This window comes from Aplidium turbinatum, chromosome 15 (genome assembly GCF_918807975.1).
Source record: "Aplidium turbinatum chromosome 15, kaAplTurb1.1, whole genome shotgun sequence".
NCBI classification, from domain to species: domain Eukaryota; kingdom Metazoa; phylum Chordata; class Ascidiacea; order Aplousobranchia; family Polyclinidae; genus Aplidium; species Aplidium turbinatum.
This window is the reverse complement of record NC_137486.1, coordinates 16,060,575-16,088,362: the sequence shown is the minus strand read 5'-3', so window position 1 is coordinate 16,088,362 and position 27,788 is coordinate 16,060,575. Positions and strand designations below refer to the sequence as shown.

General features: G+C 38.7%; 1 protein-coding gene and 1 non-coding gene across 3 annotated transcripts; both read left to right on the top strand.

Moving 5' to 3' along the window:
- Nucleotides 1-27,652, top strand: LOC145784522 (WD repeat-containing protein 64-like). 2 transcript variants are annotated; one of them, XM_082596357.1, is made up of 27 exons: nucleotides 1-113; nucleotides 811-917; nucleotides 1,192-1,221; nucleotides 1,697-1,750; nucleotides 2,620-2,782; nucleotides 3,267-3,375; nucleotides 4,084-4,224; nucleotides 4,959-5,035; nucleotides 5,647-5,831; nucleotides 6,481-6,565; nucleotides 7,355-7,503; nucleotides 7,828-7,951; nucleotides 8,324-8,436; nucleotides 8,856-9,011; nucleotides 9,353-9,439; nucleotides 10,016-10,081; nucleotides 10,677-10,813; nucleotides 11,454-11,661; nucleotides 12,067-12,153; nucleotides 12,281-12,432; nucleotides 13,020-13,138; nucleotides 13,817-14,006; nucleotides 14,729-14,935; nucleotides 15,689-15,815; nucleotides 15,927-15,998; nucleotides 16,436-16,588; nucleotides 27,207-27,652. In XM_082596357.1, exons 4-27 carry the CDS (start codon nucleotides 1,709-1,711, stop codon nucleotides 27,282-27,284), a joined length of 3,027 nt encoding a protein of 1,008 aa, XP_082452483.1. In that variant the 5' UTR covers nucleotides 1-113; nucleotides 811-917; nucleotides 1,192-1,221; nucleotides 1,697-1,708; the 3' UTR covers nucleotides 27,285-27,652. The 2 variants fall into 2 exon arrangements, with proteins under 2 accessions (XP_082452483.1, XP_082452484.1); XM_082596358.1 differs by having other exon boundaries at nucleotides 8,324-8,442; nucleotides 8,889-9,011; nucleotides 11,454-11,688.
- LOC145784906 (U5 spliceosomal RNA) lies at nucleotides 2,202-2,312 on the top strand. The gene has a single exon (XR_014291075.1). It is a non-coding gene; the product is annotated as a U5 spliceosomal RNA (small nuclear RNA).
- Nucleotides 27,653-27,788: the final 136 nt, after the last annotated feature.

The window sequence follows — 27,788 nt, the reverse complement described above, 5'->3', positions numbered from 1 at the left end:
TGTGTTTGCTTGATAGGTTTTTGGTTACTTCCAAGTTGAAAATGAATCTACCGAAGGTGATGAAGTCAGCGTTTTCACTGCGTCACAAAGGAAGATAATAGGCGAAGCTGCTGGTAATTAAACTACTGTGTATGGGCCTACCAATTCAATTTATTTTTTACCAAGTTTGCTTTGCTAAGTTATGCCTGTGGATAGAAACCTAAGGTGATCAATCATTTGTTTCTGTATATGTCTCTGTGAATAAAGCAGGGGCTTTGAGCTTTTTCTGTTCATTCTTCATGACATAAAAGAACAACTAAGATAAAACATGGGATTAAACCGTTACACAAGCTTGATTTTACATGCAAATGCAAGTACACTTTAAAAGATTTGTATTGTATGTAAATCAACGTAGATATCCATCTGAAATATAAACTAGTTCATTTATAGCTTGTCACGCCAGTGTCGAAGCGAGATAAGAGGTTTGTGTGTAATGTGTTTGAGGTTGTTGTCATCACATGAAGGGCTAAGGGGGCACTTGGTGAAAATGTGCTTCATCGTCTTATTGTCTAAGCTACAATCACGCATGTATTGAGTCGGGAGTCATCATCCTTCAAATAAGATTGCTTTTATTTTTCCTGACTCCGCGGCAGAGTCTATTCAACATCACTCTCTTCCATCAATAGTGGGAATTTGTTGAAGGTTTTTCGAAGGACTTGGGATAGCAGGATTTGAAACAATTACAAAAAATAAACATGGACATTAGCATCCAGTTTTTCTGTAATTGTACTACAGTAGGCCTATAGCCTATATATAATTCTTGTACTTTAGGTGATAAGAAAAGAAGAGACACCATCCAAGCTGTCGTTTATTCTTTGGATTTTGATTGTTATTTGACAGCATCACAAAAAGGAGCAATTTCCCTGTATAATGGAAAGGTAGGCTAAATGTGAATAAAAAAAAAATGACATATTTGAATTTCTGTTATTACCACAATTTGAATGTGTTAATTTTATGTAGACATTGCTAAACTCCGGATGAAAACTAAAAGTGGTTTTTAAAGTATGCAGCTCAATTGCAAAAAAAAAAAAAAGCTCAATTGCACCTGCTGAGTGTTGAACTGTCTTTGTGTATCTATGTTTTTCATATCAAATTTGAAAGCATTGTTTTATTTTGAAGTTAAAGATTAAGCCTTTTATTTTTGCATTTCAGCTACGGCTACAAAACTGCATTGACATTGATGTAAGTTTTTGTGAGTAGACTACTGAATGGTTATCTAACTTAAACTATTACTCTTATTTATCAGTATCGCAAGTATCATTTCAATAAAAATATTGTTGTAATTCGGATCAAATGGCAGTAACATTATAATCAGCATGGAAACCTTGTAGCCTATATACATTCAATAGGGTGTATAATTTAAATTATAACTCATAGAAAAAAAATATGTGCAGCAGGTTTTTTATGACGTATGTTAAGTAAAAACAAATAACGTTATGATGTAAAAAAATAATTGCATATATTTTTTAGATTAGCCTACGTTTGTCTAAATTGTAATAATTGCCTGAATAGCCTATGTTTTATGCTCTTGATAGTAGAAGTATCTGTTTATTGCAAAATAATAAAGCTCATTATCTTCCTTTGAAGTGTGTGAAACCACTTTTGAAGTGTTGTGAAACCATGTAGCAACATGTTATATACTATGCTTGTGTTTTAGGAATCAGCCTGGATGACAAGTGTGCAATACTTACCAAAACTGAGAAAAGTTATTGTAAGTTTTGCTAGTTCATGTTTTCTGGCATTTTAGTTTTATATCTCTCGAATTTCGTTTAGAAATTATCTAGAAGCACTGAACAGCGCTAGCTTTCTGATTCAACAGTAGGCTAATGTCTTTTATATTCCACCCACAGCAGTCTTGAGACAAACACCCAGATAGCTAATCACTTCTTTTTTACATTAAATCAAGGTCTGCAGGCATTATATTCAATGTAAAAAAGAACTAGTTTGCTGACTTTATTCTTATATACTTCAATATCAGTAAAAAACCATCAGGTTTGATAGCCATTCACACCAACAAACAATACCAGCCACGCGGCCAACCAGCACCAGCCCGCGCAGCTCTCGCCTGGAAGCAGCTTTTTTCTACTAATATTTTCACTTATGACGTACCACAAATGAAAGCGCGTCGCGATAGAACAATTAAAACGCGCAAGTTGTGAACGTTACTCTGGCTTCTCCACACAGCATAAATCTTTCGCCTTTTACTAAAGATTTCCGTGGGAAGGAGCACTACAATGAGTCTTAACTTATTTTTCGACCTCACTTGGTGAGGTTATTTTGCATTTAAAACAAAGTAAATTTTGAAATCATTAAATATTATTTGTATTTTTTGGTTTGGTTCCTAGCAAAATTTACGACCTGCAATTCTCATAACATTGAGAAGCCAGAACGGACGTTTAGAAATGTTAGAACCACTTTATTACTTATACTTCTAGTTCTATGTGTCACTTGTGTCAGGTTTTTATTGACCTGGTATAAGTGAAGATGTCAACAAATTTGTTTGCAATGTGCTGAAAAAATGAGCAAAATTTATGTTTCACAATACTACCATGTTGAAATATAAGTTTCGTGCTTTCTCAGGCAACCACTGAGAGGAGTATAGTCGTCTGGGATCACAGAGCGAAAGGAAAAAATCAGCTTAACATCCATGTGATCAAACCATTGGAGCATTCACCGCAATGCATGTGTCTCGTTCCCATGGAAGATGAACATTGTGACGCTCTGCTGATCGGTGATGACGCGGGTTAGTGCCTGGAAAATTCTTTAAAAAGAATTATTAACCAAAGTATTTTTGGTTCGACTCTCGAGATGTGCAACGCGTTGTCAGGAGAGCTCTCCATTCAGCAGCACCTGGTGGATGGAATATTTTGCTGACAACAAGCGGTAATTTCACTTTTTTAACCTCGGTGATCGGGACTGCGTCAATGGTTCAAATCCTCTGCAAGTATGCGAAACTGTCAGGATAAAGCTCTCAAAAGACATTTTCCCAGCCTGAGTATAAAAATTCCCATAATTAATCATTATTGTATTCCTGTAAAGATTATTCATTGTAATACTGTTCCAACTAATGAAGTGTGGAGTCAAAACGAGTCCGGAGACAGAGTCGGTGCTTGAAATGATGCAGAGTTTTTCATCTGATTTTGCAATTCTTGTTTCAATTGGCGTTGTTAACTTGCTATTGAACTATATATAAATTTCTTAGTGTAATAATTTAACATCTTTTGCAGGCTACATCAACTTAGTACGGTTAACACACAACGACTTCGTTGTCAAAGCCAACAAAGACCAAAAAAGAGTTATGAAGTATCACGTGATAGATCCATCGACCTTAACAATGTACCTACTATTATTAATGTCTAACAACTGATAATGGATATAATTATTTTATTACACTTAACAGCTATGTACTTTGTATTTGTTTTAAATCTCTCTCTATAAATTTAAAGAAGACACAGTAACAATGAATATGCAGCTTGAAAGCAGTAACAAGTGTTTCACTGTCTTTTTTCATGTATAGTTTTTGTTTTATTGTTGTTGTTTTTTAAATTTTTGAGCCATGTCAGCCACTTTTCTGTTAGATTCTGTTCAAACAACTGTCGATCCCCATTTTATCCTGTGCGCCGGTTGTATCATACTGTAGTTTTTACAGCTGAAAGCAGTACACAGTATAACCTACTACAGTAATAAAAGGTTTCTGCAGACTCTTAACCTCAGTTCTGGCTTCTCGGTGTTATGGGAATTGCTAATCATCAATAATTGTAGGATCCATGTGAGAGGATTCAACCAAACGTATAATAATCAATAAAAATAATCAATATAATAATCATTCTATTTGAATAAGAGTACTGATGAAGCCGCCTTTACGGCGGCGAAAGCTCTACCAATAAATTTTTGTAGTTACCAAACCTGGTTGATTTTTTATTGATTAACCTACTACAGCTTGTATTAGTTGTCGGAACTTACTTTTGTCACACGATTTCATGGCGAAAATTATGCAAACTTTGCTGAAGCAACTAAATCAAAATTGTATGTTTGCGTGCGCAGACCCGTCGTTCGTCGGAAGTTTCACCATGACTGGGTCTTGCAAGTGCAATACCTTCCTGATCTAAAATGCTTTGCTTCTTGCTCACCTGGGGAACGGCAATCATTGGTCATCGGTAATATGAAGCGTCTTCATGACACTCAGTGAGTGACCAAAACATCATCTCTGGCTAAACCATCTTGACTTTTAATTTTTATGCTTATTGTAATTATTTTAAGGGTTATTTATCCAACAAATGTGCAATTTTTGACATTTCTTATGGTAAAGCATCGTGGCAGTCTTTTTTTTTCTATCCAGAGTTAAGACTTGCTCTGAAAATTTTACTTTTGGTTTCACTGTTTTGCTGCATAGTTAACTTTCTTCAGATACGAATTTCTGTTTCAAAACCAATTTTACTTCGTGTAAATATCCGTTTCTACAAAACTTTAACAAAGCGCTTCTACCTCCCAATTAACAACCTGCAAGTGAAGGTATAGCAGTTACGTCCTAAAGCAACCTTTATTACTTTACTTTAGTGCTTACTTTATTACTTTAGTGCTTTACCTTTATTAAACCCTGTGCACTCGTCACTGGCTGTCAACAGATGGAAACTAGAAATTGCACAAAACGTGGCTTAGGGCTGCAAACCAACCAAAGCTCAGCAAATCACGTGACAGCAATAAGCAAAGGTCACGTGGATAAAACAAAAGTGCCCATGAGCTATATTTTGTTTTTGGCACCTCGATGAAAATTACATACACGAATGACTTGTTGCTTTTCTACAAGTTGTATATGGAAGTGCCATTGACGATTTGTTTATGAGTGATTGAAAATTTGTTGCATAAACTGAAACTACTCAAAACAAAAAGCGATAAAAATGAAAAGTTTGTTTTTTTAGACCTGTCAGCGCGCTTCCCATCCCCCGTGGAGTGAACGCGTTTTGCTACTCGGAAAAATCGAATATCTTTGCCACAGGTTCGATAACTTGTATGTTTTGACCGAGTTCGTTAGTAGTGGTATTCCCAAAGGCTGTAAATGGTTTCAATTGCTGCGTCCAATGTGACCGGGTTTAAAGCTGATGCTAAGCTAAATTTCATCGTTTGATGCTGATCTTTCATAAAATATTCTGAAGAAACAAAATGTTCACCTAATCTCGCCTGCAAACGTTACATGATTTTACTATTCTTGTTGTTCGTATATCACCCCCCCAAAAAAAGCATTAATGACATGCACATATCGCAAATGCTGCATTAATTGAGTCAACATTCGAAGAATATTTTACTTCGGTGCTGTTTCGGCTACTTATATAGTTGACATTCAGTAGCAGCTAGTGGATGAAATAATTCCCAGAACACGGCACTTTAACAACAATCGGAAACTTCACTCTGTCAATCTCGGTGACCGGGCCTGCGTCAGTGATTCAAAGCCTCTGCAAGTATGCGAAACTGCCGGGAAGAAGCTCTCAAAAAAGCTTTTTCACTCCAAAGATAAATTCTTTCACAATCTATTAAATCAAACGTAAAACTTTATTTTCCTGTTTAAATCCGAAGAATTGGAAAGAAAATGAAGCTTGCATGTCTTTGAAGGTGGCGTGGACAAAACCATCAGATTGTGGCACCCAAACATCCTTTCCCGTCCTACCGGGAAGATGGTAGGCCATCTGTTTACCATTGTCGACATTGTCATGAACGATAAAGACCAGCATATCATCAGCTTGTCGACGGCAAGAGTGTTCAGAGTATGGGACATCCACACATTGGCGTGCTTGCAGGTGAACCACAACAAATCCTCACCACTGCTAACTAGTTTGTTATTACTGTTATTATTTGGCTTGTTTGTCATTCGTTATAGCAACTGACTTAACACCCAAGTTTATTTTCGAGAGTAATTTTTGCGCTATTAATTTAAAGTTATAATATTTGTATATAAATCTAAATAAGTCAATGGAAACCGACACTAAAATAAAATAGGTAGCCTACTTTGTTTCATCTGAAAATAGATTCCTGCAGTTATGCTTCACAACAAAGCCAGTGTGATAACAGTAATAAATTTGGTGATAAAAGTTGGTAGCACCGTGGATTTCTTGTGGAAGCGATCATCGGGCACCAACTTATTGCAATAGAAAATGTTTGGCAAGAAACCAAGGGAAGTGCTCAACGGTTCTTATGTTTTTTCACTGTCGGTGAAACTTCAAATGAAAAAAATCTTGTGTGATTTGTATATTTCATGTAGGGATGGCTTAGAGATGTGGCTTAGGGATGTGACGGTGTGCTAAATGCATTCCTCAAAAAATGATCATTTCTTTTTGCATCGTTTTGACGTTTCCAGACAACGTCACAATAAAAGAAGCGGCAATTCTACCATCTGGGTTTGTCACGCTTTCCAGTCTGGCTGATTTACTGGTTGAGTTGTTGTCTCAGGTTTTCACTGACAGCGACGAGCGTTCGGGCGACCGTAGGATCTCCACGATGTTGTTTGACGGGAGACACGACCGTTTGATTACAGGTTACCACCGAGTCTTACGCCATAGTTAATTATATAAAAACTTGCTGTCGCTCAATTTTTCTTCAAACTCGTCTCATCAATGACTCTTTTTATCTGTGAAACACCAGTACCAAACCAAACACCAGTACCAAACCAAATACCAGTACCAAACCAAATATCAGTACCAAACCAAACACCATTACCAAACCAAACACCAAACCAAATACCAGTACCAAACCAAACACCAGTACCAAACCATACACCAGTACCAAACCAAACACCAGTACCAAACCAAACACCAGTACCAAACCAAACACCAGTACCAAACCAAACACCAGTACCAAACCAAACACCAGTACCAAACCAAACACCAGTACCAAACCAAACACCAGTACCAAACCAAATACCAGTACCAAACCAAACACCAGTACCAAACCAAACACCAGTACCAAACCAAACACCAGTACCAAACCAAACACCAGTACCAAACCAAATACCAGTACCAAACCAAACACCAGTACCAAACCAAACACCAGTACCAAACCAAACACCAGTACCAAACCAAACACCAGTACCAAACCAAACACCAGTACCAAACCAAACACCAGTACCAAACCAAACACCAGTACCAAACCAAATACCAGTACCAAACCAAACACCAGTACCAAACCAAACTACCTTTTTTCCTGTGCTTAGATTTTATTTTTCCTGTACCCAGCTAGCATCTTTTTACATTGTTTTAACTTCGCAAGACGATTTAATATGGTATTTTAAAATGTTTATTGAAAAAAAAACGCATCAATTGCTTAGGTTCCAACACGGTGGATTTGTGGCCGATGACACGAACAGTCCAAGATACCATGTCAGTCCCACACACGCACGACCATGCTCTGTCTTTGATTGTGCTCAATGGATCAGCCTCACAGATCATCACTATTTGCACAGAATCCATCATCAAGGTATTTTGGTGCATAAATGTTGCGTTATTTGATATGGCCGATTCCAGCGACAATTTTTTTAACAAGGTTTGCGGTGTAATTGTATTGTTTTCAAGAGATTTTTACTCTCAGGTTGACATCATAAGACATTGAAATTTGACGTTTAACAACATTGCAGATGAGTCAATATCATGGATAACAAGTTGCATAAAGTTGGTGCGAGATGAAAAGCTGATTTTTTTTTCTTTTCGTCATAAAATAAATGTTCCCGCCCAAAAGCACCAAACCGGTGCAGATTGGGCAGAATTGTAGTATGTAGCATTTCAGAACATGCTCGTTTGCCAGGTTTGGGAAGTGGAAACTGGCAGACAAATGTACCAAATAATGGACGCCCATGGACCGAACATCGAGGTGACTTCAGCCGCAGTGGACACGACTGGGACAAGGATGGCCACTGGTGGCTACGACGGTGAGTTAGCTCCAGTTGTGCTGCTACGCCTTTGAGACTGTACATAGTTTTGTTCAGTTTCGATGTTTGAATTGAACAATTAGCGAATACAAAGGAAATTATCACAATTCCACCGCAAGCTTCGCTTTTCTTGAATCAAACAATTTTCAAAAGAAAAGCACTGCCAAGTGTGTCAAAATTGATTTTTTACATTTTAATAACTAGTTTTTAGGTCGTAGACTAGATATCATGGAGATAAATGCTCCCTCTTGTCTCTATCGCTCTTTTCTATTACTTCGACTTCAACGCTTGGGTTGGCAAAACAGGGTTGCTGAAATAAATCGGTATACGATACAGAAAAATAATAATCAGAAAAAAATATCCACTTTCCAGGTTCACTGAAAATTTGGGAGTTTAGCAGTGGACAGGAAATTAAGTCCCTCTTCCCTGAAGAGGCAAAAGAAGACGACCAGTCCGTGTTAGCTCTGTCATATATCAATGTGGAGGTTTGTGCTTGCCTGCTAGGCGACTATGACACTTTTATGCTGCTTTTTCATTCATTGACATTAATTCGATAGCAAAATACGTTGCAAAATCGTGAATCTGCTTGCATGCACTCATGCAACTGATTGAAACCTTACATTATGCTACCTTATACTTGCTATGTTCTAAAGTGTGATGACCCTGGCTAAGGATATTTTTATGCTTTATATTCTATCGCTTTAGAACCGCTATATTTTTGTTATTATGAATTATTAAATTTTCCATGTTTTACGCAAAGAAGAACGCAATCGGTTCTACTTTTCACGTACCTGAAGTCGAACTTACAAGAAGAAGAAGGAAAGAAACTAGCCACTCAGCCGCTGAGCTTGCTAGTTTTACCCCAGACACTGCGTTGATTGTTGTCAACTTTTTACTTCTTTAGGACAACCCTGCAGGCGAAGAAGGCAGTGCAAAGGAAGACACAGCAGAGAACCCTGCTAGTGCTGTGCTATTAACCACTCAGGAAGAATCAATTGTCGAAAAGAAGCCGCAGAAGATCTTAGCTGTGGGATGGAATAATAAACTTAAAGTGTTCATGGTTAGTCGCCACCTTCCACTAACCCTCTTTTTATGAATTCCCTATCTTATGGCCACTGGTTGTAACCAACCCGGCGTTATCCATCTTCATAGCCTTGTTTGTATTTTCAAACATAGTGACTTACACATGGTGCACCATAGCATGTGTGTGTGATATTGTAGTGATTTGACTACCTTTTTTGACCCCGTACAACAACGAATATCCAACGGGCATTACTTGTAGTTGGAAATTGAAATTGAATTGTACCAACTTCAAAAATTTAACTGCACCTGTTTTTTTATGAAAGGAATACACCATCTTGTTGTGTTTAAAGCCTGATATCTATAAAACTGTTTTTTAAGGACGATGAAGACTCCACTGATATCTTAAAAGTTTGTGAGTTTAATGGGATGTACGAATGGCCTCTTCCACCTCCCCCTAGCAGCCCGGTACGTTTTTATCACAAGGTGATCCGGTTGAGTTTGAAAGCGTTGTTTTAACGTCAAAAGTTGATGTCAAGACATGGTTTCACTGCATTTTATTTGCGTTGTCCCGTCAACAAGGAGAAGTGTTCATATTATCAGTCTTTATTCCAATTTAGTTTCTAAGTTCATTTTGTTATATAAATTGGCAACTCAAAGAGGATCGACGAAAATGAGAGAGCTGATTCACCAACTTCGCGGGTTGTAGATTTTGATGTTTTTTAGCCATTATTGTGTGATAGCACTGATATTTTTGGATCATTCATTCATTCATTTTATTTTTCGTCATTAACGCGTCCGGGACGAAAAAGATGAAAATTGTATCAATAATCATATGTTTTTCCTGTTTGTACAACGCAAACTGAGAAATTCAAAAACACAAAAAACTTCTTATCTGTTGTAATACGACGTTAAACTCAACATTTCAAAAGTTCAGCGAACCCAATCTAAGCAAAAGCCTGCTTTTCGTAGTGCGCTTTCCGACGACGCCCATGTGCATGATAAACAACATCACGTAACGTAAATTCAATGTTTACTCAACAGACTTTCAGTGTCATCGATGCGGAGGATGGGAACAGACTCAACAACGTTGACGTGGAACCGAGGAAGGTTATATTTGCGTTTAATTAACGTTGCTTTACGATTCCAAGCGTTATCCCAGTCGTCTCTTCAAAATAGAATACTTCATAGATCTGTAATGAACTATCGCAACTTTAAATTTAACCATCAGTTTTTTCCTCAAATAGTTAATGTATGTTGTGCTTATGCAACTTGCACAGTAGTAGTAGTCCAGTTTTAATCCGGTGATCCGGCCACCTTCGATAACGGGGACATCACCGGATTAAAACAGGACTCCTACTACTACTGTGCATAAGTTTTGCTTTTTATATCAATTTTCAACAACGGCGAGATCTTTTCTCATGTATCTTTTCATGTAGCGTTACACCCATCACGGATATAGCTATTTACAATACAAACAGTTCCATTTTTTGTAGAGAGGCGCAGCTGAGTGTATTATCGCTCTAAATCCGTTTCTTCAATGCTAGCTGCTCAGCAGAAGTAAGATTTAGCGCTATTTTTATAAAGGTCTTTGACATGACCTAACGGTGTGTCGAACCCACGTTTACCGATTCAGAGTGAGGGCCCAATCAACTGAGCCACCATGTCTTGAGTTTTTTATGTTTAACCGGGCAGCTGTTTGCAGGAAAACGTTTTGGAACGGAACGAAATGTCTGTCTTCGCCCTCCTACGTCATCGTGACGTCACACCCACCTTGGTGACTGGATGTGCAAACGGAAATCTTCTGCTTTGGGATTACAATAAAGCCAGCGTGACTGCCGTGTAAGATTCACTGCGTTTTTAACTTGCACAACTGTTGACAGTTCTTCTTCTTCTTTCGTTTGAGACTAGATCAAATTTCAGGGCAGGTGGTGGAGAGCCAGGTGAGTGTAGCTTCGTCCAGCGTTGCTATACCATGCGTTCCATTTGGTGCCTTGTAGATGGGACATTCGAGAACGACATGGTCAGCAGTTTGTTCCTCCGCGCCGCATTCGCAGGCCGATGAGGGAGCCAGACCCCACTTGTGCATGTTGGAATGGAAGCGACCGACTCCGGTTCGGATTCTGTTGAGCTTGACCCAAGTCGGCCGAGGAAGGTCCATACCAGGGGGGCGCGCCACCGGGTGGGGCATAAAACCATGTAGTTTGGTGTCGGTGGCGCACCATGCTGCATTGGTGCGCCACCGACAGTTAAAGTTAAACTGTTAAACTGTTGACAGTTAAACTGCCTGATAAGCTTATGATCGAATTTTTACGCTTGATTGTAATGTGGAAGTCAATTTATGAATAGTACTTGCAGATGGAAAAATCAAAAACTTGTAACAAAATTATCTAAAACCACGAATTTGAGCTATTAAGAGTGTAATTTGTATATAAAAAAAAAAACTTTTCAAAGTTTCTTTATCGCAATTACCCACATTTAGCTTCGACCTGGCGAAGGCTGAGCTTGCCAGCAGTTACGATAGCCAACATCATCGATCCAAGGAGAAATATCCGCATCGGATCAATGGAATCGTGATGCTTTGCCATAAGATTTTTAAACCGGATCCTGAAGAAGTGAAACGAAGGATACGACTCAAGAGGAAGAAGATGTTGGAAGAAGAGGGATTAGATGACGATTCGGAACAAGATGTAAGTTTTTGTTTTGATCCTTTCCATGTCATTTTCCTGAAAAATTCGGAAAACTAATTGCAATTGTATCTTTAACCTTATCAAGCTAGGTCTTAACTTCACTGCACTCTATTAGCTGCTAAAACAAAAGCGCGTTCAAAGGATAAAAATTAAAATGTTAGACGTAGAACTTTACACCTTCCCACAGAATTTCTATAGTTCATCAGTATAGAAGCTATGTTCATATCTACAGACTCTCTTGCTTTCACTCATGAAATACAGCTCAGTATATGCTCACTGTAACACAGCAAAAACACAAGCAAAAAAGGTATTTTGAAGCCTTTAAGTTGAGTGTTATTTTTTTTAATGTAGCAAAAATGTTTCGACCTATGTGTCGCCGCCATTAACGTTTACCTGAAATTGCAGAAAAGTGAAAAGGCTGAAAATAATGATGTCGATGCAACGGCAAATGACGATGATGATCCGTCCAAAGAAGTCGATTTGGACATCCAGGTAATGCAAGCGCTATGTTTCTGCTTTGCTGAATAAGATCATAAATTTCTTTCCAAAATCCAAGGAAATTGTTTGTTTTTCAATCATCATCACTTACAAACAAAAGCGGTTTGTGGATGTATTGCAGTCAGCAGGAGGAGACACTTCTGATGAAGATGAGGAAGAGGATGGAAGTCACCATGGCATTGATTACAGCAGCATCGATAAGGAAGCCATAAAGATGATTGAAGTCTTATATCCTCTTGTCATCGCATCTTGCCACCAAGACACTGACATCAGGCATGTAATTCTTGGTCAGGCATTCTGGGTGTAGAAATCATGCTATATAGTATACAGTATAGCTCGAAAAGGAAGTTTTAAAAAAAGACTGGATTCAGTAGTGACGCTCAGTCGTGACATCCTAACTGTTGTTGCCTGCATTTTAATTCTTGTGTTTGTTTAATTAAATGAAAATTGATAACTGTTAAGTTTCTCAATCTAGCAGTATACAACCCAGTCTCTATCACCAGCGAGTAACACGCGTGACCTAAGAGGAAACTGACTTGGTGTAGATTTTATTCCAAAGCAAAGCTGTACAGAAGTATGATCGTCTCTTATTCTTGTAAGGAAGCCAAAATATGACCAAGCACGGAAACTAAGGCTGTTAGAGTGTTAGTGCAATACCTTCCGTTAGCGGAAACAGGCAAAGAACAGAGTGTGGTGTCTAATGGAGTCCTTCAGAAATAGATGAAAACTCCATCTCGGCTGCACAACTCTGGTTATTTCATGCAGCCTTCACTTTCAGACCACGTTAAAGCACAAACCTCTGATAACGTCACATCTTAGATATTAGTATCCCAGTTTAAATGGTCATATTTTTTCCTCAGGTTGTGGTCATATGAAGGTGAATTGCTTTCCACCGTTACCCCGACGACTCAAGTTGTCTCCCCCCTCACAGCTATCTGTTGTGATGAGTTCGCCCATCAACTCATCGCAGCCGACGCCAGTAAGTTTTAAATCAACAAAACATATTGATTGATTGAATATTTATCCTCGGACTGGGAAAGTTTCTTGCAGAGCTTAATCCTGGCAGTTTCGCGTACTTGTAGAGGCTTTGAATCACTGACGCAGGCCCTGTCACCAGGTGAAGTTTCCGATTATTGAAGTCTTGTTGCTGGGAAATTATTCCATCCATTAGATGCCGCTGAATGGAGAGCAGTCCTTAACGTGCGTTGCTCAAGCGCACACCCCGAGAGTCGAACCAGCGCCGCTTGATCTTGAAGCTTCTTCGTTCCAGAAGTGACGCGCTAACCAATTGAGCTATCGGGGCGATTATTGAATGTCACTTACATCAAATATAGTTATTCCTTTCTAAAACCTCTACAGCCTGTTACTGGGGATCATTAGAAAGTTCTTATTTAAATGGATTCTATTGAGTTTCTATCACAGACCTCTGTTTCTATTAAGCTGAGTTTCACTCACATACTTTCAATCGTTTGTCAACTGGTATTAGTCTGCCTGACTCAGCCTGACACCTAGATTTAATTCCTTGCATTCCAGTCATTTCTAAACTCATTAATCGTAAGATATCAACCTAAATTTTATAGGAAAACCACACAGCCATCGAGCAACAATTGCTCCCTGCTTTTGTGAAGAGTGTTAACAACATTTTATCATTTTGCAGAGGGCTACATAACCGTGTGGGAGGTATCGGAGTTTCTTGAGAAATCGACCGCATCGATGGCTTTGCAATCCCGCCAAGAGTTGATCAAACAGCTGGTCTGCTGGCGCGCTCATTTGATGAAGGTCACTTCGCTCGTGTACGTCAATTCGTCTCGTGTGCTGGTGTCTGCTTCAACAGATGGATCTGTGAGGTGACTGCGTTAGTTTGTAAACTCTTTAATGTTCTGTCAACCCTTCTTAGTATTTCCAACGACTATTGAGTTTCGTAGGATAGGAATCTGAAGGTAGGAAATGAATCACTGTAGCAATCTACCAGAAAGGAAAAAGACAATGAACCTGTTTCGTTATTTATTTTCATCATCACCATGTCCCATGTCTGATTCAAAGGGGCTGGAAAGTGCTTCTATAATTCTTTTGATCTTTTCGTTAATTAATCAATACACTGTTTTCCGTCCTTTGTTCCCCGTATTGCGAGAGTAGGACGTCAGCAAATTTCGATCAGACTTGATGGCGGCTTTCCACGAAACTGTGGATTTTTAATTCATTATTTGACGAGTCAGCACGTTGGTTCACGCACGTTTACGTCATCTGTACGTTATGACTCATCATCATTCAGTTTAACGAAATAAGCAACTTACAGAGTTGTAGACAAAACGATTTGAATGAAACACTTGATGGCTGATCTCTTGTGAAGAGCATGATTCCTCAAATCTCCCCCCCCCCCCTGTTTAGGGAAAACCAATAGGCTTTTGAGTAGTTGTTTAAAACGGCTTGTAAAAACATTCCTCATTGCAATCTTCCTTTTCACTTGCAAACTGACTAGAGATCAGTATCTTAGCCGAGTTAACCGAAAGTCCCAGCTGTTGTTCACCGAGACCTAAGTGTCAGTCAATTGAATGAGGTTTGTGTGCAGGGTGTGGTACCCCCAGCGTGGCCACTACGTGGGTTACTTTGGCCAGCATCGGATGTGGCACGTGGACCCTAATCCTTCATTACCGTCCAGCCCGGTCCTGCCTTACGACATCAACGAAGGGCCCGTGAACCCTGTCAATGTACGCAGCGGTCGACGCAAACCACAGACGAAGAAATACGAATATCCTCTGGTGTTTGATGCGGATCGGTGAGTGGGATAAAAACCTCAAAATGTTGCTTTGAAAAAGAACAACGCAATTTTGAAACGTGTTTTTTTTTTGTTAAAAATATGCGGTCCCGCAACAGATACCCACAAACTTGTTAATATAATTGCGAGCTCTGTTTTTCATAGATTACTCTACACATTGTGCAATTGCTACTTTTATTTGGTATGACGCTATTCTATTACAAGTCCAAGCTGTTTTTATTTTGCCAATCCATGAGGACGTTGTTGCATCAGTGGGCTGTGAGATATCCCCCTTGAAGCTTCGTTACTGGGCACTCCAGTATGAGGTGGTCTGTGGACTAATGTGGGGCACCCGACGCTATGAATATACAACCAAAACAATGACCACTGTATTTCTGGTTTGGAGACTTAATCACGGCCATAGTTTCGGCATACTATTACTAGCATATATGTCAAAAAAAAAATTCATTTGCATGCGGTTAAAGTTGGATGGCACTTGTTTGGTGACTTAAAAAATTGAAAATAGTTTTCATGGCCGCACGTGATTATCTGTCGCGTGGTTAAATCTCTGCCACACTGCGCTCCCAACGTGTAACTAAAGTAATCGTGTTATTTTTTGAGAAGGAAATATACTATGAGTTCATTTTTAAGGCTTTCATGCAGATGTTATGTTACGCCACATGCATGTAATTGTAAAACCAAGTAACACGTAAAGCGGTCACATTAATTGGACGGGAAAAGAGTCAAATTTCAACTCGGATTTATGTCTTACAGCTGGAAACCTTTCAGGCGGTCAGCTTACACACGTGAAGCGCTGCAGCGCAATAACCAACCTCAAACAAATTTGAACATCATCGAAATTAGAAACAAGAAATTCTTCAGTGCGCTTGTTAAGCCGAAGGTAGGTACAGCGATATGACATTCCAAAACACATTTCAATTGGATAAAGGGGAAGTATTTCTGCGCTTGTCATTTTTGTTCAACATAACATTGTAAGTCTTTACTTTCTCAGGCGGATAAAAGTGGATTGGAAAGCGACAAGCCAGTCGATTCGGACACTGGGGCTATATTCCATCATTTGCCGGTAATTTAGATTTTATTTACCATCATCTTAAGTTTTATGTTCACGACAGTTAAGCACAGCGGCATCCATCTGAAGACTACCAGCCACAAATAACCACCGCGGCTGTTATTTCTACGACAGTTGAAAACATTACGGATCAGCCATGAATGCTCGTAAATTTAAATTCCTACGTTTAGTCTTGAGAGCCTCTGTCCGGTGTTCGAATGCACGCCGGTTTGACACCCTCCAAAAGCGGGTAAAGCAGGCTTTGCCACAGAAGCTTGACGTGCTCAGGTGGGAACGAAGATTAATGCCTTCCGCTCACTTGATCCACATTTTCACCACTAGACATAAGCCTAGATGCGATTAAACAAATTCTATAATCACAAGAATTGAGATCTCACCTAATTCTAATCGATAACCTTGTCGCCTTGTCAGCAGCTCTTTTCTGTCCACAGGTGTACAGACTGAAGACTCCTCCTGTGCAGCCGAAGCCCACTAGCTACATCAGTGAATGGGGAGAGGAACACAGTGATGCTCCCAAAGTAGGAAATCCTGTAAGCAAAGGAGGTGCATCCAAGCTCCCAGCATCCTCATCACAGGGGCAGAAAGTAAGTGGTTCAGATCTTTCTAAGTCTTCCAGAGTTTCAGGTGCTTGAATCTGTTGTTACATGCAGAGCGTTGCAAACATCTCCAGCTATGATGTTTCAGTACAAAGTGTTACATTACTCTACTTTTTGGCGTTGTCATATCTTGTCGCTAGATGGCATTGAAGTGCTGCTAGTGGTTTGTTGACGGCAGCTATAGAAACTGACCAACCTTTGTGTTATGGACGGTGATATTATCCACTTTACATGAATCGCACACTTTTTTGTTTGAAATATCAAAGCATTGTAATTCAATTGCTTTATCAAATATTGGCTAGCGATGTATTGTAATCGTGGTAGAACTGAACCGGCAAATTAAGGTGAAATATGAAATTTAATCCAAAATGTATAACTGTACAATACCTACCTGATTCTCTGTGTGGTGTGAAGTCAGAAGTAGCCTTGTCCGCATGAGAGTTTTTTATTCAGACGAAAGCAATGTCCTTCATCGATAGGACAAAAATTTGAGGAATTATCACAGAAACCTTTTCATGGCCTTCATGCTTTGTCACAAGTAATTAATTTAAGTTGATAAATATTTGTTATGTATTGTCAACATTTACTTACACAAACTGCTTGACTGTAATTCTAATTTAATATTTGTAGGCATTACGTAATGAACATTCCTCCAGAAAATTATTAAATTGTACATTACTAGTTCAACGCCTGCACACGTTGAATCAATGCAAACAAGAACTGATTTGCTGTCCTGGTACGGCTGCTGCAATTGCATGCAACTCCAGAGTGGCATAATATTCTAGAGATTTAATAGGTTTGAACTTTTTGACACAAAGGTACAACTTATTATTAACTACATGGGGCTACATTAATATTTGAGGCGAATGTACAGAGCTTCTTAACTGTGTGAAGAAGGATATCGGAAAATTTCGATGCGGTGTGTGTGTGGACGAGGTGTTGGGAGTAATTCGATATTCTGCACCATCTGCAAAAGTTTGGTTCATCATGTGCTCTGGTGTTAACGGCAAGCTTAAAGAGGATCCCAACTATTGGTGCAAGAGGTGTTGTAAAAATCCTCCTTTAGAAAATCCCATAACGCACTTGAAATTGGGCGAATTTCGGCGAATAGTATGATTGCCGTAATGCCTTCTGCTATCTTGGCGATATGATTAGTCAGTCAGGTGGATGTAGGAACGCTGTCACAGCTAGAATCAGGTCAGGTCATGGAACAATTTCCGAGAGCTTTTTCCAATTTTGGCAAACAGCAGTATCCCTTTTCTGATTAGAGGGCGTCACTGTACAACATGTTCTTCAGAAGCGTAATGCTTTATACCAGTGAAACGTGGCCAGTCATTGCGGAGGACATCAAGCGTTTGAGCCACAATGACAACGCTATGGTGAGGTAGATATGCTCAAAGCGATTGGCGGACAAAGTATCAAGATAAGAATTGAGAAGAAGGCTTGACATCCACCAAGTAGAAGAGGTCGTACGGAGGAGGCTCCGCTGGTTCAGCCACGTACAACGAATGGACGACTCCTGGCCTAAGAAGGTTCAGTCGATGGAAGTAGAAGGGCGTAATCTACGTGGACGACCAAACAAGAAGTGGTGCGATAACGTGCGGACTCCGAATGTGGAACCTTGTGGTGGTCAATGTTGAAAGTAGGAGTACGTGGAAAGCCGCCATCAAGCCGGATCGAAATTTACTGACGTCCAACCCTCGCAATACGGGAACAAAGGACGTAAAACTGTGCACTACCTAACTTCTTACTTGCATGTTTTTTCATTATTTCTGTAAGAGCGTTCAGTTAACGGCTCCGTGCTACATGGGCACTACTGCTTTCGAAAAGCCATTTGCTTGCTTGTCTTCTCTCAAACAAACTAAGCTTTTTTGACCCAACTGAACTAGATCAAAGCAAGCTGTATATGCATGTCAGTGTTTTCTTATGAGAGACTTTCCAGTGAGGAAATGATTGTTTCAATGATCATTAATATTTCATGACTGCGCTTGCAGAGTTCAGTTGCCAAGGAATTTCAAACTTACCAAATTGTTAGAAGTAATTTCGTCAAAGGAAAAGAACCTTATAAAACAAGGACACTCTGACTTTAACACCACTCGTCATTGCAACCAGCTCAATGACCAAGTGGTTTCGGCTTTAGCTCTGGTGCTGGTAGATGTGAGATCGATTCCAGGTCAAACCGAAGACTTTGGAAACGGTACCGATTGTGTTCTTTCTTGCATAACGCAGTAAGAATAAGTCGGGTAACAATGTGATGACATCGTAAACCAGACATAGAATTAAAAATGAGCCCTGTCGCTAAAAAAAACCTCAGCTGTTGTAAAGCGACAATAAATAAAACCATAACATTTATCGCCATTACACGTGGCTAGGGAGCTATGTTCCAAAAGCTCGTGACAAACGCTACTACCACAGCGAACCCGCAGCATCAAGCTAAAACAAGTCGTTTGTATTGACAAACTTTGGTAACTGAATGCGTTTATTTTACATGCAAAAATAGCATTATTTATCATTTTGAAGGGCTTGTGATCAATTGTAGGCCTACCGGCACAAGCGGTTTCACTCCAGCCTGTACCTATGCTTTGTCTTTATGACGTCTTAAAGGGAAAAAAAATTACAATCGGCACTGAATGCTTGAAAAAAGAACATTTCCAAGGAGGCAAATACTAATTTAAAACTTTTCAAAGCTCCAAGACGAAAGTGTAAAGCTATGACCCCAACTTTCGTATTTTGTTTACGGTCGGTGCAGACTACAAAATCTTACGAACTAAGTCCCAACAGTGCCTATGACTTCTACCGCAAGGTCATGATCAAGCTTAAAAATCGCTTTACTTTATAATTATCAGTTTTATTTTGTGCAAATGACCTGGTATGTCCTCAGTAGGAACACCGCATCGTTCAAGTTTTGACTTACTTTATTAGTCAATGAGGTTCACCGGTATTTTGCCAGGGCAGCTTTTGTACGGTACACCGATGGGGATTGTACCTGGTGCTCTGTTAGTTAGTTTCTTTTGCTAGTTTCTTGGTCACCACTTTGACATTTTCTTATTGTTTTGGAAGGAATGTATATCGCTTCTTGTTTTTCTGTTTTAATTTTGAAGATTACAACACCTTTGTCGTAATTAATATTGATTCAAACGGCTCTAAAAATTTGTTTACAGAAGTAGGTTATTATGGCGGTACTTTACCTACGTTCTAAAATACCGGGCTAATTGAAAATCACCATTGACACGGCTCACCGCAAAACTTTCAGAGTAGGGGATTTCCCTTGTAACTCGTGACTATGACTCATCGCGCAGTCACGTCATCATCGCTTCAGTCACGTGACCAAAATAAAAGAATTTTGCCTTCTTCAAAGCTATGGAATTCTATTGAAATCCCAGCCAGTAGAAACAACTACCCAGACAGCAAATCTACTGTTTAAATCTACTATACGGTGGAATTGCTGTCTGGGTAGTTTTCTGCTTGGGTCCTTGCAAACATGATAAATCGCTGTCTCCAATATATCAAATCTCACATGGCTACTAATTTCGACATAAGAAAAGAGCTTTGTATAAGTTACTTTGTAAACTCAATTTAGAGAAAAGCTTATCCAACACTCATTGTCGCATCACATCGATCGTCATTAAATAAGCAATAGCTTTGTTGTATATTTACTATTTGAATGGCAATCGAGCAATGGACATTTGTGCTGCTTTCCCGAGTAAGAGAATTTAAATGTTTAAAAAAATGATGATGACAAAGTGCAGCATCGGTTTATTTTCTTGTCAAGTGCTCATAGTTCCTTTTTTTACGTCATCTAATTTCAACACAGATCTTCTTTGACTATCGTTGTCAAATTGGCCCGGCTTATATATCAATACATCAAACCGTGATTGAGCGACGGATTTTTACAACAGATTTTCCGACGTCTTGACGCGTTTAGATTTATTTGTAACTTTCCATCACAAATCATGACGACATGACTTGGGCATTGTTTGCGTTGTTTCTTATTGTCTTTTGTTGATGCAGACATGACGTCGTTTATTTTTATCGTTTGCATTGTTTAAACATCGTAGTAGTTCCTGGTCTTGACGTATGGTTGGTTGGTCAAGAAAAACGCTTTCTAGGTGACCACCTTGAGCTATAGAATTCACACGGACCCCAGACAGCAAAATCCTTTTTTGTTTCTGCAGACATTGAATCAATGTAATAATGCCGGATTTTGCTGTCTGAGACGTTGCATTCACACACGAGCCATTGAAGAACAAAAAAAGAACCAGCCAGCAAATCTGCCCCTTTTCACATTGATTTAACGTTTGTGGACGTTGAAGCAATGTTCAAAACGACTAATTTGCTGAATTGAAAACGTTAACGCCAGGGGTGGGCAAGTTTTGTGAACCACGGGCCTAAAACTTTTTAATTTTTGACAAGCGGGCCATGTGAGTATATGAAATGAACAAGAGTGTTAAGCTACAGTTCATTAACAACATTACTTAGTCTTACATTATTTAACAGAATTGATACAAAGTTTCAACAGTTGTTTAACTGCAACGGAACAATAAACCAAAATAACAATGCTTAGTTGTGACGTAACAATAAACCATAGACCCTACATAACAAAATTTCAGTAAGATAGAATGATTGTGTGTGCATGAGAAGAAATAGTAATCAATTAGGTTAAAGCATTCGTTTCTGCCAATATCAGGCGGGCCAGATTAAATAACCCAACAGGCCGGATTTGCCCCGCGGACCGTAGTGTTCCCATGTCTGGTCTACGCGGATACAGCAATGAACTACGAGTTTGATTTCTTCCACTTTATTTTTTCAAAGTATTGTCACTTTTTATCCTCACGTTTCTTGCTAATGTCAGACGACGAAAGCTTGCTTTTTGTATAAACAACGTTGCAGAATTGCGGCAAAACTTTAATTAATCTTAATTGATTAAACTGGATGTGTCACGTCATTATGAGGAGCACGACCAACAAAAGGCTACTTGACCACATGAAAATAGAAGACCTATTGACCATAACGAAGCTGTATCCAATTGCAGCAAAAATAAATTAAACAAATATTGTTCGGCCATACTAAAAGATCAAATCTGGAGTCAGCAAAATCTGCATGGAAGGTAAAGTTAACGGAAAGAGAAAAATAGGCAGACCACCAAGGCGATGACGTGACAACATCCAGGCATGGACCGAACTCAGTTTGACGACACTGGGCAAGTTTGCTAAAAACCGTGATTCATGGAAACAGATAACCCATGCTGATGCGCAATCTGCTTCAAGCGGAGATGGCGATTGAATACATTCGGATATACCGGTGCGCTACCGTAATCTCAAAGTAGGGGTGCAATAAAACAACACAAGTTTGCCGAGTTCGGTTTATGTGCACACTTATAAATAATACCTAGCCAGCAAATCAGGCCCTTTTATGTTGATTCAACGTTTACAGACTTTGTATAAATGTAAAAAGGAGTCTTTGCTGGCTGGGTTTGGAGCAGGCCCAATGTGCTCATATTACAAGATAATAGGCTTTTAAGCGAGCAAATCATTTTTCTCGTACAGACTTAACGTCTGTCGCCGTTAAATCAATGTAAAAGAGGACTAATTTTCTGTTTGCGTTGTTTGAATGACCAATACTGACAATTGAACTCCGGGTAACAATACCTACCTCTCAGACGTTGTTTCAACGTAACCCGAACGGCTTTTGTCAATTGAAAAGGTGACATTCTTGATGGCTAATCTCGGGCATTCACCTGTCGGGTGTGTAGAAAATTTGTTTAGTTATTTACATCGGTTTAAACAAAAGGCACTACCTGCTTACGTTCCAACTGACTTGAACAAATACTTTTGGCATTTTTGTTCCTCGATTAATTATTGCGTAATGTTTCTAGCACTAGTTGCAACGTTCATGTGATGAAATTGAAAGTAAAAGCAACTAGTGCTAGAAACGATAATTGTCTTGATGAACACCCAAACTTTTCAGTATTGCGTAATGGTTGCAGGCTATTTGAAATGTTTTGATGCTAAAATTAGAATTTTAAACCACTATTTATTCCACACAACAAATCATTTCCTTGAATACTTAAAAGTTTGGGTGTTCATCAGGACAATTATCGTTTCTAGCACTAGTTGCTAGTTGCTACGTTCATCTAATGAAATTGAAAGTAAAATTAACAACAAACAAGATGGTTTATTGCTTTACTTTCAATTTCATCAGATGAACGTAGCAACTAGTGCTAGAAACGAAATTATTCCCTTTTTACTTTGATTCAACGTCTGCTGAAGACGTCTTCTGAAGACTTTGAATCAATGTAAAAAAGACTGATTTTTTGTCGGTAGCGGTAGGTAAAGTCAAGAAAGTGCTTGTTTTTGTTTTTATGACGTTCCAGAACCTATGTAATGAAAAAGAGATAATGTGATTGGACTTCTGTATTCTCCAAAAATCACTTCAATCCCTTTTGTTTTTGAAAAAGTTCCGTTTTGCTAAAGAAAACAGAATTGAAAGTGAACAACTTCATGATTTAACTTTTCTTCTAGGTTTGTCTTTTAGGTTCTTCTTTTTCATAAACCCGTTATAAATAAACGGCCGTTTCTTTAAACAAAAAGTCCAGGGAATTTTTTTAATTTATTTTGCGCAACCGTGGAAATAACGCTGTTCACATTGTGCGTTCATTCTTTTTGAAATTTTCGGCAAGCGGAACGGGAACACTTCCTTTAACAACCGATCTATCTGTCTTGCTTTGAAACATTGTTTCATATTTGTGGGGTAACTTTCATAGTCTGCAACACTGACACAATACTTGTTGGCATTGCGTTACATAAATTTGCTTGTGCCTATATGACAAAATGTGTCTTTTTTACATTGATTGAACGTCTGTAGACGCTGAATTAGTGCGAAAAGAGCAGATTTTATTAATGAGGCAGCCAGTACAATCGTTCTGTATATTTTTCTTTTGCTTCTGAAACAAACAATGGAGAATTTGTCCTGACAAGGAGTCGTATGAGTATTGCTAAGTAGATGCGCTATGATACGATCCCAAACAGTAAAAATCCGTCTGCTGACATTGAATCAATGTAAGAATGATGGCTTTTGTTGTCTGTGGAGTCGTTGGTTGAGACTTACGCGAAAAAACCAAACATTTGCGCTGCAAATTTGCTCCACTTCCAGATTACGACATGCCATGGGCAAACTAATGTTTTAAGCTTGCACGAAGTTTCGATATGACCCAGGGCCTTGAGCCATGACGAAATATCAAAACGTAGCTCTAGTCGGCAGAACGACGTCGTTCTTAATATTATCGAATCTTGTTTTTTAAAATGTAAGTGGAAAGTTAGACTTTTGGTTCAAAACAGGGGGAGCTCTTAAGAACAGCCCCGGGCTACGGGCGTGTCACACAATTGTCAGAGAAATAAACTTCACAAGCATCAGCATAACTGCTAATTTGTTAAACAAGGAATGGTTATCCTACTGTTTGTTTGCAAACGTTGAATCAATGTGAAAAATGACTGATTCTCTGGCTGGATTGCTTCTGACCTGACTTTGCTGATCATATCGCAATTCTCGTCCTTGAATGAAATTTGGAATATATAGCTTTGGTAGAGAGATAATTTTTGGATACCATACCATAGAAAGACAATTCAATCCCATCAAGTTGCTTATCAACTATATCTGTCTATGAATGAAATTTAACGAATCTGTAAGCCTTGCAATTTTCACGAAGAACAATGGTCAAAAGTTCTTTATTTTATATTGAGATTGTTTGAGCAAGTCGAAAATTGCTGTGTGCTGATGTCATGAGAAAATGTGATGTTATGGTTATTCCTAGCTTCTTTGTTTTGACAAATTTTCCAAGTGAAACTAACTTTTCAACAGAACCTTATTTCAAAGGAATGAAATGTCTGGTCAAATTTCAATTGACTTTTTGCAGGGTTGCTTCAAGTGCGCTTGTTTTTTGGTCCATTGTTTGGCTGGGTTGAGTGGATTTATGTTGCGTGTTTTCCGCTATTCATTAGAAAAGCTCTTCAGCTCATGATTTGTAGTTTTCATTATGGATAATGTGCGTTCAACTACCCAACATGAATGGTTTCATCATTGCTAAAAATAAAACATAATCTCAACCACGGCCTGATTTGTCACATTTTGCAGATTTTGATTACAGCTACTGCTAGTGCTTGACTGACATTTTTTGAGATGTTTTTACTTTTTGCGGTTTCCTAATGACATAAAACTTTTTTGTTGCCTTGGGGAAGCAGTAGAAAATGAGAAAAAGTAAGTTGAAAAACGCAAAATCAGACTGTCATTGAAAATTAACAGTCTGACTAAAATCTTCGAAATCAAATTTTCTTTGTTTTTCAACATGTGTGGATGTTAAAACCTATTGTGTCATCTGGGGAAAAGAATAAAGAAAGCGTAAAAATCTAATTTTTAGAAAAATTTATTTAAACGTTCGCCCAAAGTTAGAAAAACCTGGAAATGTCTGCAAAATGTGACAAATCAGGCCGTATCTTTAGGTGGCCATGTCTCAACATGTCTTTGCATACTCCTGTGCTGCTGTTTGCAGTGATTCCACTTTGAACACCAGTTGCGTGAGTTTGTGCTGCATTAAAAAGAAAAAAGAATCTATTTTGAGTCTGTAAAGAGATATGCTTGTTTGATTACTTTTACATCATTGTATATTTATGTGGCTAAAATAGGGTGCGAAGCGGAAAGAGAACTTGTTAAAATCTTTTCGATTGAGGAACAGATTTGCTTTTCTTCGATCACCCCACTTCGTACGCACATGCATTCTCTTGCATTGACATCATCATTATTTATTTTACGAGACATATCAAGCCATGGCGACCTTTATACACAGACAATGACAACGTGCAGCTTAAAATTTGACTGAAGGCTGATGTGTTAGTAACCTAAATCGTTAGTGTAAGTTAATTGTGTGAGTATTAGTTAATACTTAATAAATATAGTCATTGCATATATTCTATGTGATTTTGAGCTACTTTCATGCTATTGTTACTACCGTATTCTAATAAAGGACTACATTTTGGCACTTGTAATGAAAATCCAAAAAACGTCTGGCAACACTGGTAATTTTAAAAAAATTGTCATTTTTTAAAGTAAACTTAGAAATTTTGCAGTGATTTGAGATTCAGTGATCACACTTTGGCAATTAAGATTCTCAAAACTATCATTTCAAAAGATATAAAGTAATTTAGCTTAGATTTCAAAATCAAAATGACATCGGCCTTCAGTCAGGCGTCCAGTTCGCACGTTGTCAAGGGATGTATGTATAGATCGCTGTGTATCAAGCAAACACACTCCACAGGATGATGTAACTCGTAAGGCCATATGTAGTTAAACCTGCCCATGTTTGTAGTCCTCCAACTTTGGTTTTGTTTTGAAGCCGAGTTGTAGCATCGTGGTTTATCATCATTTCAATCACAAAAAAAAATGTAGCGAATACGTTCGGTTTATTTTGGTAAGTTTTATACAACAGAGCGCAGTCTAGGAGTCTAAGCTGAACCTCCAGTTTTGTTTTGTTTTTCTTCGAAAAATACTTCATGTTGATTTGCGTTCTCAGTTGTGAGAAACCTGTCCAGGTGTGAAATACGCAACTTTTTTGAAGGTTTTGCAATAAGTTGTCATGCCATCAATGCCTTGTCACTTGCAGTTTTGGAGCTACCCCAGCCAGCAAATCATTCCTTTTTTACATTGATTTGTCGTCTGCAGATGTTGAATCAATGTAATAAAGGGCTAATTTGCTGGCTGAAACGGTATAAATGATGTATTTGAAAAAGTTTTGTTAATGAAACAATTGCCTTTTTTTCGAGATAAACATTACTGATAGAAATACTGAAAAGTTTAGGTGTTAATTGTAATGTTCACCCTCAGAATGCACATTGTCATGGCGTCAAGTAGAAATCATTGCCAAACAAGACGTCCTCTTATGAGACGCGATTGAGAACTTTCTATAGGGCTTGGCCACGCCAACACATTAGATTCTCTCCCCACCGCAAGTGTTTGGTGAAACTGGATTTTTGATCTGGTTGACTCAGAATGGTTTCAGTGTTGGCACTCGAGGTATAATTACATGGCTGGGAAGACAATGACGACCCTTGGTTTGAGCACGCAAAGTGGAGCCGCTGTAAGCAGACACCAACATAGTCTCATCATGTAGTGATTAGCTTTTTTATATTGCAGGACCTGTCCCCAATAGCCATATTATACCTACAAATTTCAACTTAGCAAAAATTAAAACGAACTAAAATCAAGATTTGCATGTCAGATGAACAGCTTGCAATGTAGCATCCACAAAAATCCTTGATTTTTTAAATTGAACATTCAATTGCACCAAACGTGATACCCCAGACGGTATATCAAACAGTGGCGTTACCAAGGGGGGAATTCCCCCCCTGTATGTAGAATTTCTCGCCCCCTCTGTAAAAATGCAGGTAATAAAAAGTAAATTAAGGAAAACAGTTTTTGATTAAAATTCCGTATCTCACAGTGCAGTGCAGTAGCTCGCCTGGTTCCAGATTCGGTTTAAATACATCCGTTTTCCTTGATCCAGTTGAAATCAGGATTCCTGGCTAACTTTCTTACCGCTTTTATTTTCATTTTGCAGAGTTTTCGGACTTCCAGGCCCATGGTGCGAAAGCCCACGAATTCAACGGCAGGACAAGTCGTGGCCAAAAAGCGATAAAACGCCCTGGTGGTGTGCAGACGTTGAACCAATGTAAAAAGTAACTGATTAGGAGCTCTGCTTTGCGAGCAATTGCTTTGGATTTTTGTCCCAGGCTGCAAAAGTTGTTTTTTTCCGTGCTTCAACGTGAGGTGTTGTTTCCGCTTGTGAGTATTTAGTCAATGTGACGTAAGTGAATTTGTTTATTTTCATTGCATTGTTACATTGCATTTACATTACATTTATCGTATCTCATTATTGTCGGTAGTTTGTTTGCTAATAAATTTTAAAACCTATTTCGGAGATTTTCTCCTTTCAGTCACAGCTCCATCATCACGAGCAAACGCGACTGCCCATCCAGAAAGTCATTCTTTTTTATGTTGATTCAACCTCATTAGACGTTTATTTGAAAAAGGACTGATTTTTCTGGCTGGGTAACTCATCGATTTTTTGTTTTGATAGTTATCATTGGTACTTTCAAATAGAGTTTCTTTGACAGCTTTTCAAATGCTCTTGATGGGCTTT

Excerpts from the sequence above, each read along its gene's own strand:
- LOC145784522 (XM_082596357.1), top strand. The coding sequence starts at position 1,709 with ATGACAAGTGTGCAATACTTACCAAAACTGAGAAAAGTTATT. Across the intron at positions 3,376-4,083 it reads GATCCATCGACCTTAACAAT|ACCCGTCGTTCGTCGGAAGT; the intron begins GTACCTACTATT and ends TTGCGTGCGCAG. Across the intron at positions 16,589-27,206 it reads CCTCATCACAGGGGCAGAAA|AGTTTTCGGACTTCCAGGCC; the intron begins GTAAGTGGTTCA and ends TTCATTTTGCAG.